The sequence below is a fragment of the Tachyglossus aculeatus genome, chromosome 16 (genome assembly GCF_015852505.1).
Source record: "Tachyglossus aculeatus isolate mTacAcu1 chromosome 16, mTacAcu1.pri, whole genome shotgun sequence".
NCBI lineage: Eukaryota > Metazoa > Chordata > Mammalia > Monotremata > Tachyglossidae > Tachyglossus > Tachyglossus aculeatus.
In genome coordinates, this window is record NC_052081.1 from 11,806,184 (window position 1) to 11,818,453 (window position 12,270).

General features: G+C 46.6%; 1 protein-coding gene across 2 annotated transcripts in view; it reads left to right on the forward strand.

Annotated features, from left to right (window-relative positions):
* CACNA1E (calcium voltage-gated channel subunit alpha1 E) overlaps positions 1 to 12,270 on the forward strand; it is a 263,235-nt gene that overhangs the window by 76,420 nt on the left and 174,545 nt on the right. For both annotated transcript variants that reach the window (XM_038757753.1, XM_038757754.1), the window contains exons 5-6: positions 9,801 to 9,904; positions 11,862 to 12,014. In XM_038757753.1, the coding sequence (XP_038613681.1) occupies positions 9,801 to 9,904; positions 11,862 to 12,014 (257 nt within the window). The remainder of the gene's footprint in view (positions 1 to 9,800; positions 9,905 to 11,861; positions 12,015 to 12,270) is intronic.

Sequence of the window (12,270 nt, forward strand, 5' to 3'; positions counted from 1 at the left end):
GAGTGCTTACTGTGTGCGGAGCACAGTACTAAGCGCTTGGGAGAGTATAATACAACATCAGGGTGGACCACCATCACATGGTTCCTGCAAGCATATCATTGTCACTACTGATGCTGGCTTGAGGGATGGATTTATCATTGGAATGACTCAATCAATCAGTCACATTTATTGAGCACTTACTCTGTGCAGAGCACTGTACTAAACGCTTGGGAGAGCACAATGCAACAGAATGAGCTATGTTCCCTGCCTGTAAAGAGCTTATAGTCTAGAGGGGGAGACAGACATTGATATAAATAAAAAATTTCCAAAATAGAATTTAAAGATATATGTGTAAATGCTGTGGGGCTGGGGGTGGGATGGATATCAACAGTCCAAAGATCACAGATCCAAGTGCACAGATGATGCAGAAGGGAGAGTGAGCTGGAGAAAAGAGGGCTTAATCGGGGAAGGCCTTTTGAGGGAGACGTGACCCTAATAATGCTTTGAAAATGGACCCAATAAAGACTTCTCGTTGTCTGTTTTCCTTGGGTTCCTTAGAAAGTTGTGTAGTCGTAGGTGGCTGTGGGTAGTGCATGCAGTCAAAAAATAACATTGTTTTGATTTTTTTTGACCAGGGGTGACCATTTCAAAATGTGCTATAATGACACTATCCTGAACTTTGCATATCCTTGCTGCCAGTGATCTCATTTACATTCACAAGCTCATAACAAGTAGGAGGGGAGGGTAGCACCAAGCCCATTGTGCAGGTGGAAGGCCAAGGGAGGAGTTGAAGTGACTTGCCCAGGGTTGAGCTAATCATCTGAAGGAGAAAGAAGGATTTCTTCACTGTTTTGTGGTTTCTACCTCTGTGCCACTGAGTTTTCTGGGCATGGAGCTACCAGCTTTATGCAGTATGGTCCCAGTGAGTTCCCTCTGGGGGATGGGGAGGTTATGGGGAGGGGAGAGAGGTTGACCTGACCTTGTGCACTAAAGGGTCTCAAAGAAGGGGTGGAGAAGAGAAGAGGGATAATATCTATTCCAGTCATTAAATGAAGGGAAACAAACCTTTCCGTATGAATTCATATTTTCCCTCACTCACGACTTTCTGGGAAATTCTCCCTTTGAATTAAGCCTTTTCTTGCTTAGTGACAGCCTAATTGTTTGGGGGGCAAATTGAACCCATGAATTTCAGAGATGTTTGAGTTAATAGGGGAATAAAAACAAAGGCCATTTATAGCTCACTTAAAATCTGAGACTTAATGGCTCAATGCTGACTCAGATAAGGCAACATGCTGGTGTGGACTGAGTGAGTCAACCTGGAGCGCTATTCTGGCTACATCTGGAGGTGTGTTCTTCCCTCACATGACTAGCGAAAGTTGTTGGAAGAGTCAGTCCTAGCCATCTTATTTGGTCCAAGAGGCCTTCCTAGGCTAAACCCTCATTTCCCCTCTGCATTGTCCTTGTACTTTTTTTTTTTTAAAAAAGGTATTTAAGTACTTACTCTGTGCTAGGCACTGTACTAAGGGCTGGGGTAGGTACAAGCTAATTAGGCAGAACGCAGTCCATGTCCCACATGGGGCTCACAGTCTTAATCCCCATTTTACAGATGAGGGTAACTGAGACACAGAGAAGTTAAGTGACTTGCCCTAGGTCACACAGCAAACAAGTGGCAGAGCCGGAATTAGAACCCAGATCCTTCTGACTCCCAGGCCTGTGCTCTTATCTACTAGGCCATGCTCCTTTTCGACCAGTACTCGGATCGTGCCCTTTATTCACCCCACCCTTAGCCCTACACCTTTTATGTACATTATTTTAACGTCTATCTTCCTCTCTAGATTGTAAGCTTCTGTGAGCAGGGAATGTGCTTACCAACTCTGTTATTTTGTACTCTCCTTAAGCACTTAGTACAGTGCTCTGCACATAGTAAGGACTCAACAAATGTGATTGATTGATCTTAGAAGAGCTGTGAACTCAGAGGGGCCTAAATTCCTTTCCAGGCAGATTCTCCCCTGTTTAAAATGGTTTAGGGTTGGTCGTGCCCAAAGACCCAAGTGCCTCCTGTCTAGCCAAGATTCTCTGACCCTCAGAAATCCCATGCAGTTATCATATTGTAAGCCATGAAAGCCTTTTTATAGCCATCTGGAAAATCTCTTCCCAGTGAGCTCACTGCCCCCTTCTCTCAGCCCCCAGTGGAGTTTGGGAAACCCACACAACCTCATCTTGGCCAATCAACTCTCAGTCAAAGTCAGACTTTGGGCCAGAAGCAATCAGCTACTGGGATTGTGTACTTTTACACAAAATTGGAAATCCAGTCTTCAGTGCCTCCTCTCCCCTATTGAATGGCGCTGATCCTTTTAGGCTACTGGTCTGTGTAGATTTTGAGAGTGAATCCATTTTGTGAACTTTATCTCCAAGACCTTTCCATTTAATCTGATCTATTAACTTAGGTTATCATAAACTCCTTGTATACGTAGAGAGCCGGCAGAAGGCTGGAAATGAATAGACTATAGCTCCTTGTGGACAGGGAGAATGTCAAAAAACTCTATTGTATTATACTCTCCCAAACACTTTAGTAAAGTGCTCTGAATACAGTAAGTGCTCAATAAATACCACTGATTGCTGTGGGTAGTGCATGCAGTCAAAAAATAACATTGTTTTGATTGCTGCTGAGTCTCTCACTGGACTTTCTGTTGGCCTTTTTGGCTAAAATGATCCTCTTGTGGAAATCGAGCTGGAACCTCTGTGTTGAGTCCCCTTCTCTTTTTTCCCCTACATTGAGTCATCAGTTCCCCAGAAGGCTCTTGAGCTCCCCTGAGCATTTCTCTGCTCCTCCCACTGCTGTCAGCAGGGGCATTTAGATGTATTCTTTCTGATTGGGACAACTGTGAAGCTGGGGAGATATAAGGGGAAGGTGAAGCAATGTCTAACAGTGAGAATCAGGATTTTTGCCTTTGCTTACTCTTAAGCCATTAATTTGAATATTGTACTTTCCCAAATGCTTAGACAGTGCATTGGGCACAGTAAGCTCAATAAATACAATTGAATGAATGAACTTTGGCTCTATGGGACTATGACTTTTGCCCTTTGGGGATGTGGCTTTGAAATACCTGCTTCTCTTAAAGGCGGGTTAACACAATTCTTCCTGTTCCAAATCTCCTTCTAAAATATGTATTTGGGGAGTTATTTTGCACATAATTGATTTTTTCCCCCCGAAGTTGTCTTTGTGGTGTTTGTCTTTTTGTGACTGCAGACATTGTAATACGAAGGAGCATTTTTGTTTTTTTCTATCAACTGAAACAAAGGGACTTTGCAAATTGATTTCCAAATCAAATCTAGCCCTTGATAATTTGATTTGCAAGATATGGAGAACAAAGCACTGTAACTGGGTAGTTTTTTGATACATCATAATTACTTACACAGGCAGCTGAAGCTCTCCTAGGTTTGGGCACCCAATTAGAAACCTAATTGACTTGAAAAAACAGTTGTAGGCCTCAATAGATGACCATGACCAGGGCTGTGGATTACTGCTGCAGTGGAGTTGTCACATTCAGAAAGTCTCAGGTATCTTGTACTTTTCCCAGTACTTATCACAGTGCTTGACACCCAGTTAGAGTTTAATAAGTACCACTATTATGGTTTTTATTATGATTATTGTTATTGATAACTGGCTAGAGCCTGTTAGCAACTTTGGTCTAATCTAGACCAAATTTTGATCTACCATCTAGTCTGTACACCTGGTTCCTCTAATGCCAACCTACTCACTGTACCTCAGTCTCGTCTGTCGTGCTGCTGACCCCTTGCCCACATCCTCCCTCTTTCCTGGAACTCCCTCCCCCTTCATATACGACAAACCACCACTCTCCCAACCTTCAAAGCCTTATTAAAATCACATCGCCTCCGAGAGGTCTTCCCTGATTAAACATCCTTTCCCCTCCTCCCTCTCCCTTCTGCATTGCCTGTGAACTTGGATTTGTACCCTTTAAGCATATGATATTCACCCCACCCTCAGCCCCACATCACTTATGTAGTCTCCCCCACTGGACCGTAAGCTCCTTGTGGGCAGGGAAGATGTCTACCTACTCTTTTGTATTGTACTCCCTCAGTACTTAATACAGTGCTCTGCACATAGTGAATGTCAGGAAGTGTGATCTCCTAGTCCTGTCTCTGGTCTTCCTCCCCACCCCCAACCAACCCCCATTGTCCTCTGACCACTCATGCCTTTGGACACAGCTCTGAGCTGTGCCACCTGAAGGCAAAAGGCAGGATTTTGATAGGAGAGCTAGAAGAGGAACTACTACTAGAAGTAATAGTATTAGAGTACTAGAACTACTTAGGGGAACAGTCCTCCAGGCAATTCATATAATAATGATCATTGTGATGTTAAGCACTTATTGTGTACCAAGCACTGTATTAAATTCTGGGGTGAGTACAAGATAATCAGGACAGACACAGTTCCTGGCCCACATGGGGCTCACAGACTAAGTAGGGAGGAGAGCAGATATTGAATCCCCATTTTACAGATGAGGAAACTGAGATACTGAGAAGTTAAGTGACTGGCCCAAGGTCACGTGGGAGGCAAGTGGCAGAGCTCAGTTAGAACCCTGGTCCTCTGACTCTCAGGCCCGTGCTCTTTCTGCTGGTCTTTTCCCTGAATTATCCAGAGAATTCCATTGTCTCTCTGCTCTGTCCTGCCACTGGAGTCCTAGCCTCCGGCGGCCAAGATGGGAATTGGCTGGGACCCCTGGGTGAGTCTCTTTCCCTTGTTCCCCCAATTAAGGCAGACCTCCAGGGAGCTGATGACCCCACCTGGGAGAGTCCAAAGAACCCCTGCAACAATGCACTAGCTTCTCCTAGGGAGGAGATGAGAGGCCCCTCTGGCTTGCTACCCTGTCTACGTGGGGCTGGGGAATGAAAACTGGAGTGTCCCCCAACGGAGTCCACTGATCTGCCCTGGCCTGGGGTGTGGTGTGCAGCTTGGGACCTAAGGAATGGAACCAAGGGTTGTCTGCACCAGGCAGCTATACCGCTTTTTTATGGTATTTAAGTACTTACTATGTGTCAGGTACATAGTAAGCGTTGGGGGTATATATAAGGTAATCTGGTTAGACACAGGCTCTGTCCCACATGGGGTTCATAGTCTTCATCCCCATTTTACAGTTGAAGGAACTGAGGCACAGAAAAGTTAAAGTGACTTGCCCCAGGTCATAAAGCAGACAAGTGGCAGAGGGGAGCTGGGATTAGAACCAGGTCCTTCTGAGTCCCAAGCCCATGCTCTATCCTCTAGGCCACACTGTTTTCCCTTCGCTTCCCCCACCTCAACTTTCTTTCTCTGCCTCTGTTGCTCTGTTGGTGAACTGTCTCGGCTGTTTTCTCTTTTGCTTTCAGACCATTTGTTTCTATTTTTCTCTTCCACTCTTCCTTTTTCTTTTCTTTCTCTTCTCTTTTTGTCCTCCCTCCCTCTCAGTTTCTTTAACTCTTCTCTCCCCACCTGCCAATCTTATATTCTCTATTTAATAAACCATAGAGGGGAGCAGGACAGTTTGAGCAGAGAAGAGGCTCAGGGAGGGAGGAAGGTCCATTCACAGTCATCCATTTTCATGATGTGAAGTCGTTTCTCCTGTCTGGGTATCCTAGGAAACAAAACTCTGGTTTCTGAAGGGGGCACATTGGTACTTACTGTACACGCAAGGGAAGTAACAAGAGAGAAAAGAAAGGTTTGCTAATTGTGCAGCCCACAAGAGACAGCAAGAAGCACTCTGGCCTGTAATTAGATGAATTAGTGGAACAATGACCCAATTTCCCTTGGTTTCTAGATTACTGTACCTGTCCCTGAAGGTTTTCACACTCTTCTCTTTCTCTTCTTCCACCCCTCTCTCAGCTTCTAGGTCCATTTTGCTTCCTCTCTTCCTCTGTGTCCCTTTATCCTCTTCCTCTTGAGTCCCCAGGACACCATTTGCTAAGAAAAAATATCAGTTCCTCCCTCCAGGCCTCTCTTGCTTTGGGAGACTCAATCTGTTTACAGATCTGGAAAGGTGTCACTGGGTCTGGGTAAACCCCTTCCCTCTCCTCTCTAAGGAAGGGTCGGAAGCCTGGGAAAGCAGAATCGGGCACACTCTGGCTGCCAAAGGATACAGTCATCCTCCGGCGAAGCGTTCGGCAGTTGAGTAGAGTCCGAGTGTGACCAGCAGGATGGTGGGAGGGGTGGGGGGAGTTTTGTGTGTCGTGTCGATCCACTCTAAGTGCAGAGGGCTGGAGGAGCTGTCAGGTTCTTGTTAGGGAGGCATTTTTGAAGTTGATTGGGTGCTGCTGGAAGAGGGCAAAGGGGCTGACCCTGGAGGGTCTGAGTTTGGGGAGGAAGATGAAGCAGCCCGGTGACATAGAGCGCAGGGGTGGCTCAGGCAGCAGGGAGGAGATGCTGCCAGATGGAGTGGGGAGCGTGCTGGCCTGAGCCCTGGAGTGGGAAGCTCCTGAGTTTCAGTGCAGCATTTCATGGCAGCCTTTGCTTTCATCATCCTCATTACACAGAGTGGATCAAATGCCCACCATGTGCTTAATGCCCCTAGAACATCCGGGAGCCACTCAGATTCTCAGGATTCAGTAGGCAAACCAGGCCAAGCGCGTATGTCATGGGGGAATGAAGATTCTACCTCCTTAAGGCAGCTGGGCACTGAGGAGAGGGTACTGACAAGGAGTGTGGCCTGGTGCATAAAGCACGGGCTCCCAAGTCAGAAGAACCCACATTCTTATCCCGGCTCCACCACTTGTCTGTTATGTGACTTTGGGCAGGTCACTTCACTTCTCTGTGCCTCAATTACCTCACTTGTAAAATGGAGATTAAGCCTGTGAGCCCCGTGGTGGGACATGGACTGTGTCCAACCTGATTAACTTGTATCTACCCCGTTGCCTATTGCAGTTCCTGGCACTTAAATACCATTAAAAAAAAAAGTTTCCCTTCTCTTCTCAGGCCCTCTGGGCCTAGCTGGCTGAGGAGGGAGGAGGGGGTAAAGAGCCCAGTGAAAATGGTGAAGACAGGAACAGTCTTGATAGAGCCTCAGGGAAAGAATCTGGTCTCCTTCAGCCTTCCGTTTGTGCTCCAGATTGATAGTGCCCTGGAGGGAGCTGACACTGATCCTGCAAAGACAAATCTCTGCTCCTCTGCATCCCTGCCAGGGGGGATCAAGGGGAGGTTGAGAGGGGGTGCAGGGAGGGAGGTGTGCCAGGAGCACAACTGCTGCCATGGGGAGTGGGCGCTGCCCTGCTCAGTCACAGGAATGCATGGATCCCAGGTGCCCCTGGGCCTGCGGCGGGGGCTGGCCTTGTGCCTCCTCACTCAGAGGGTGCCACTGCACCGTCTGGGAGAGGGAAACCTGGAACCTGGGGCAGGAATCCTGCGGATGATCCATAGGGAAGAGGAAGCAGCGTGGCCTAGTGGATAGAGCTCAGGCCTGGGAGTCAGAAGAACCTGGGTTCTAATCCCAGCTCTGCCACTTGTCTGCTGTTGACCTTGGCCACGTCATTTAACGTCTCTGTGCCTCGGTTACTTCATCTGTAAAATAGGGCTTAAGGCTGTGAGCCCCATGTGGGACAGGGACTGTGTCCAACCTGATTAGCCTTTATGATGATGATGGCATTTGTTAAGCGCTTACTATGTGCAAAGCACTGTTCTAAGTGCTGGGGGAGGTTACAAGGTGATCAAGTTGTCCCACAGGGGGCTCACAGTTTTAATCCCCATTTCACAGATGAGGTAACTGAGGCACAGAGAAGTGAAGTGACTTGCCCAAAGTCACACAGCTGGCAGTTGGCAGAGCCGGGATTTAAACCCATGATCTCTGACTCCAAAGCCCATGCTCTTTCCACTGAGCCCAGAGCATAGAGCAGTGCCTGGCACATAATGATGATGGTATTTGTTAAGGGCTTACTATGTGTCAAGCACCGTTCTAAGCACTGGGGTGGATACAATCTAATCAGGTTGGACACAGTCCCTGTCCCATATGGGGTTCACAGACTTAATCCCCATTTTATAGATGAGGTAACTGAGGCAGAGTGAAGTGACTTGCCCAAGGTCACACAGCAGACAAGTGGCAGAGCTGGGATTGGAACCCAGGTCTTTCTGACTCGCAGGCCCATGCTCTAGCCACTAAACCATCGCGGCTCAGTGTTTAACAAATATGAAAAAAGAGAGATCCAGGACTGGGAGTGGCTTGGCCTGGATTGAAGAATTTAGTCTCTGGCTTGGTTTTGGCAGAAAATGACCGAGAAAACCAGAGAAGCCCAGTGGTAAAGAAAAAACGTCCAAAACTGGAAGGAAAAAAAAGAAAAACTCTTTTTTTTTGGCAATATTTAACAAAGATTCTTGAGTCAGATTTTGGGACTTAATATCATCTGTTTTATCATTATGTGCATATATCTCTCAACAAAAGGTGTATAAGCATCAGTGTAACTATTAGATTGAGGGATTTTTGTGGCTTTGGTAAGGTCCTTTTCCCTTTGGGAAATGTTAGTAGGCTGTAGTAAATAGAACAGTTTGGGAATGATAGTAAGGTAGTTTTTCCTAAAGGTTAGAACAGAAAGGTTATGTGATGCATTCAGAGACACACAACAGGCCCAGTAATTATTCAGTGGGGATACCTGTTCTACCTCCCACTTAATCTGTGAGTCCTGTGTGGCACAGGAACTATGTCCAACTAGGTTATCTTGTATCTACCTTGTCATTCAGTTTGGGGCTTGGCACACAGTAAATGCTTAACAAGTACCACAAACATTATTATTGCTTTTATTTGTTATTATTTAATAACAACAAAATAACCTTGGCATCCCAATTCTGAACTCTTGACACTGAAAGACAACTTCATCACCACCACCTTCATTTCATCCAAAATAATGACCTGCACGACAGTGCCATCTTTCTTAGCTCTTTACTGGGCTCCATAAACAGCTACTCTGCTGCAATCCCTGCCCTCAGAGAACTTTCAGTTTAAAACTCATCAGATTGATTCAAAAAGAAAAATACCTGCAGGCATACATGAATGTGGACAAATGTCAAGGAACTACTGGTGCAAAAGAAAATATTCATTATGAAAGCTTGTTATGGACAGAGAACATGCCCACTAATTCTGCTGTATTGTACTCTCTGAAATGTTTAGTACAGTGCTCAATAAAAACATTGATTGTTTATGTGCAGACCATTCGGGGGTACTAGTCTGAGGGTGGAAAGCATTCATTGAAGTCTCCTGTCTAGCAGTCCCAGGGGGTCTGTGGGTGGTTGGATGTATGGTGAACTTTGAACACTGGGTTTGAAGGTCTTCCATGAGTCGGAAGGGTGGAGCTTGTTGAAGAAGGGCCAGAGGTGGCAAACGTGATGTGGCAAAGGACCCGGACATTTGGAATTATGCCACTTCATTATTATGTCCTCCCCTAGAAAGATAACTCAGCTGGCTCCATTTTGATTTACTGCAAAGTGTTTTCCTAGCTCTGGCAGAGCACTGAGGGCCTGCCCTTGTGGTCACCTACCTTCTTCCTCTAAGATTTTAAGCCCCCCGAGAGCAGATATTGCATCGTTTACATCTTAATAATAATAATAATTATGGTATTTGTTAAGTGCTTACTATGTTCCAAGTACTTTTCTAAGCGCAGAGGAGATACAAGGTCATCTTTCCATGTGAACGGCATTTGAACATAGGTCAGTCAGTCCTGAGCACTGGGAAGGCACTCTGCACACACAGAAAACAATGGGGATGCTGTTAAATATTGTTGAAATGCCCCTTCTCTGTCCTCTTTGACTGATCCTGGCTTTAATAACAATACTCTTCCTTGGTCCACAGAATCCTGGCCACAGCTGGAACCCATTTCAACACCCACGTGGACCTACGGACCTTGCGGGCTGTCCGCGTGCTGAGACCTCTGAAGCTCGTGTCGGGCATTCCCAGTACGTATTTGCTTTTCTTCTTGATCAGGGTGAAGGGGGCTGGTAAACCTTTGACCATCCTTGCTCAATAGCACCAGCTTAGGGTGTGTAGGAAACTAGGTGGAGCTTACAAGCCATCCTTTGTGGGGAAGCCTAAGTTTCCCTAAAAACAGAAAGCAAAACTCCCAATTCTAGCGCTGCAGTCTTTTGGCCGCATGGTTTCTGGGGCAGGAGATGTGTGATCGCGGGAAGGCTAGTGAGCAGGGAAGAGGCTGGGAGCATGTTGCAGGGCAGGGAATCAGGCTAGTTGGAAGGTTGTTTGTTCCTGAGCCCTTTCTCCCTTTGAAAATGATCTCAGTACCACTGATTTCTCAAGCCAACTATGCCAATGCCATCCCTTAACTACTGAGAGAGAAGAAGAAGAGATTGAGAGTCCTTTGAGTTTCACTTTTTTGACCTGCCATGAGATTGGAACCTCCCCTGATCAGAGAAAGGTGGTTTGGGTAAAGTGGATTTGGGAAACCAAGCATCTCCTGAGATCGGCGGCTTTACTGCTGTCCAGCTGTTCCTCGGAGAGCTCTCAAGGGGGTCTTGCTCCAACCCACGCTTGGGTCATCTTCCTGCAGTCCCTGACATGGGAGACAATCCACTCTCAGTGTCTGTCTGGGTTTCTCGGCTCCTTGGAGTTCCACTGCCTAACTAAGCTTGAGGAAATGCTCCGAACAGCAAATGAAGAACCCATTGGTCTCCTCTCAAACAGTTATTCTGCCCCACTCAGGTTCTCACAGTGAGACTTCTCAATCCCGGGGATAGAGGCTGGCTTTAACTTTCAAATGGCACTGAGCCAGCCAGCCAGCAGGGTCCTAAGTTGGCTAGCCTTGATCAATCAATCAATCAATCGTATTTATTGAGCGCTTACTGTGTGCAGAGAACTGTACTAAGCGCTTGGGAAGTACAAGTTGGCAACATATAGAGACAGTCCCTACCCAACAGTGGGCTCACAGTCTTAAAGGGGGAGACAGAGAACAAAACCAAACTAACAAAATAAAATAAATAGGATAGGTACAAGTAAAATAAATAGAGTAATAAATATGTACAAGCATATATACATATATACAGGTATATACATGATCATGGTCAGGTATCAGTCTTGTTATGACAGCAGTGATAGAGAGTGTGTTGCGGTGTGTGTGTGTGTGTGTGTGTGTGTGCGCGCGCGCACACACACACATGCCCCTCCTCCCCCATCCACAGCAAGCACAGGTTTCCATGCAATTCAAACAAAAAGGGACGAGGAGACAGAAGTAGTCTGATTTCTTTTATGCTCCAGGAACAGGATATGTTCCAATGTTCAGGGTTCCTTAGCTCAGCGAGTTTGCTTTAAGGAGAAGAGCATGGAAGAGATTTCCTTTGAAGGGTATGGGGGATGGTGACAAGTCCCTTCTTGGTAAGTGCTCTTGTCACCTTGGAGTTGATAAAGCTTAGTGTTGATGAGGTTTAAGTCTCTAAAGCCTCCTCCCTGCCCCCCAAAAGAAAGGGAAATGAAAGTGCTCAGCTGCTCACTTTTTCTTGGAGTTGATGAGGTTCAAGTCTCCAAGACCTCCCCCCCCCCCCCCCAGTCCTCTAAATGGAAGTGCTCAGCTGCTCACTTCTTCCGCTCTTCTCCTCTCTCCCATGTCAGAGAAGCAGCGTGGCTCAGTGGATAGAGCAAGGTCTTGGGAGTCAAAGGTCATGGGTTCTAATCCCAGCTCTGCCACTTGTCAGCTGTGTGACTTTGGGCAAGTCACTTAACTTCTCTGTGCCTCAGTTACCTCATCTGTTAAATGGGGATTAAGACTGTGAGTCCTATGTGGGACAACCTGATTACCTTGTATCCCCTCAGCATTTAGAACAGTGCTTGGCACATAGTAAGTGCTTAACAAATCCCATTATTATTATCATTATTATTTTGTTTTGCCCCTTCCCCTCTACCCGCTAGGCTTGCAGATTGTGTTGAAGTCCATCATGAAGGCAATGGTACCCCTCCTCCAGATTGGTCTCTTGCTCTTCTTTGCCATCCTGATGTTTGCCATCATCGGCCTGGAGTTCTACAGTGGGAAGCTGCACAGGGCCTGCTTCATGAACAATTCAGGTAGAGTCACTGCCCCTACCTCCCTCCAGCCTCCCTTCTGCCACCAGTGTCTGGGGGCAACACAAAACAGGGATGGAAATTGTCTCTTCCCCCTCCAACTGAGGGGCCAGGCTTGGAACTAGTCAAGGAAAACCCTGTCAAGTCAGTGTTTAGAGGCCAACACAGTGGGAACTTGGCACCCTAAATCCAGTCACTTCCTTTCAGGTGTGGGCTCAGGGCATTGCATAATCCAGACTGAAATGCCATGTGGGGATTT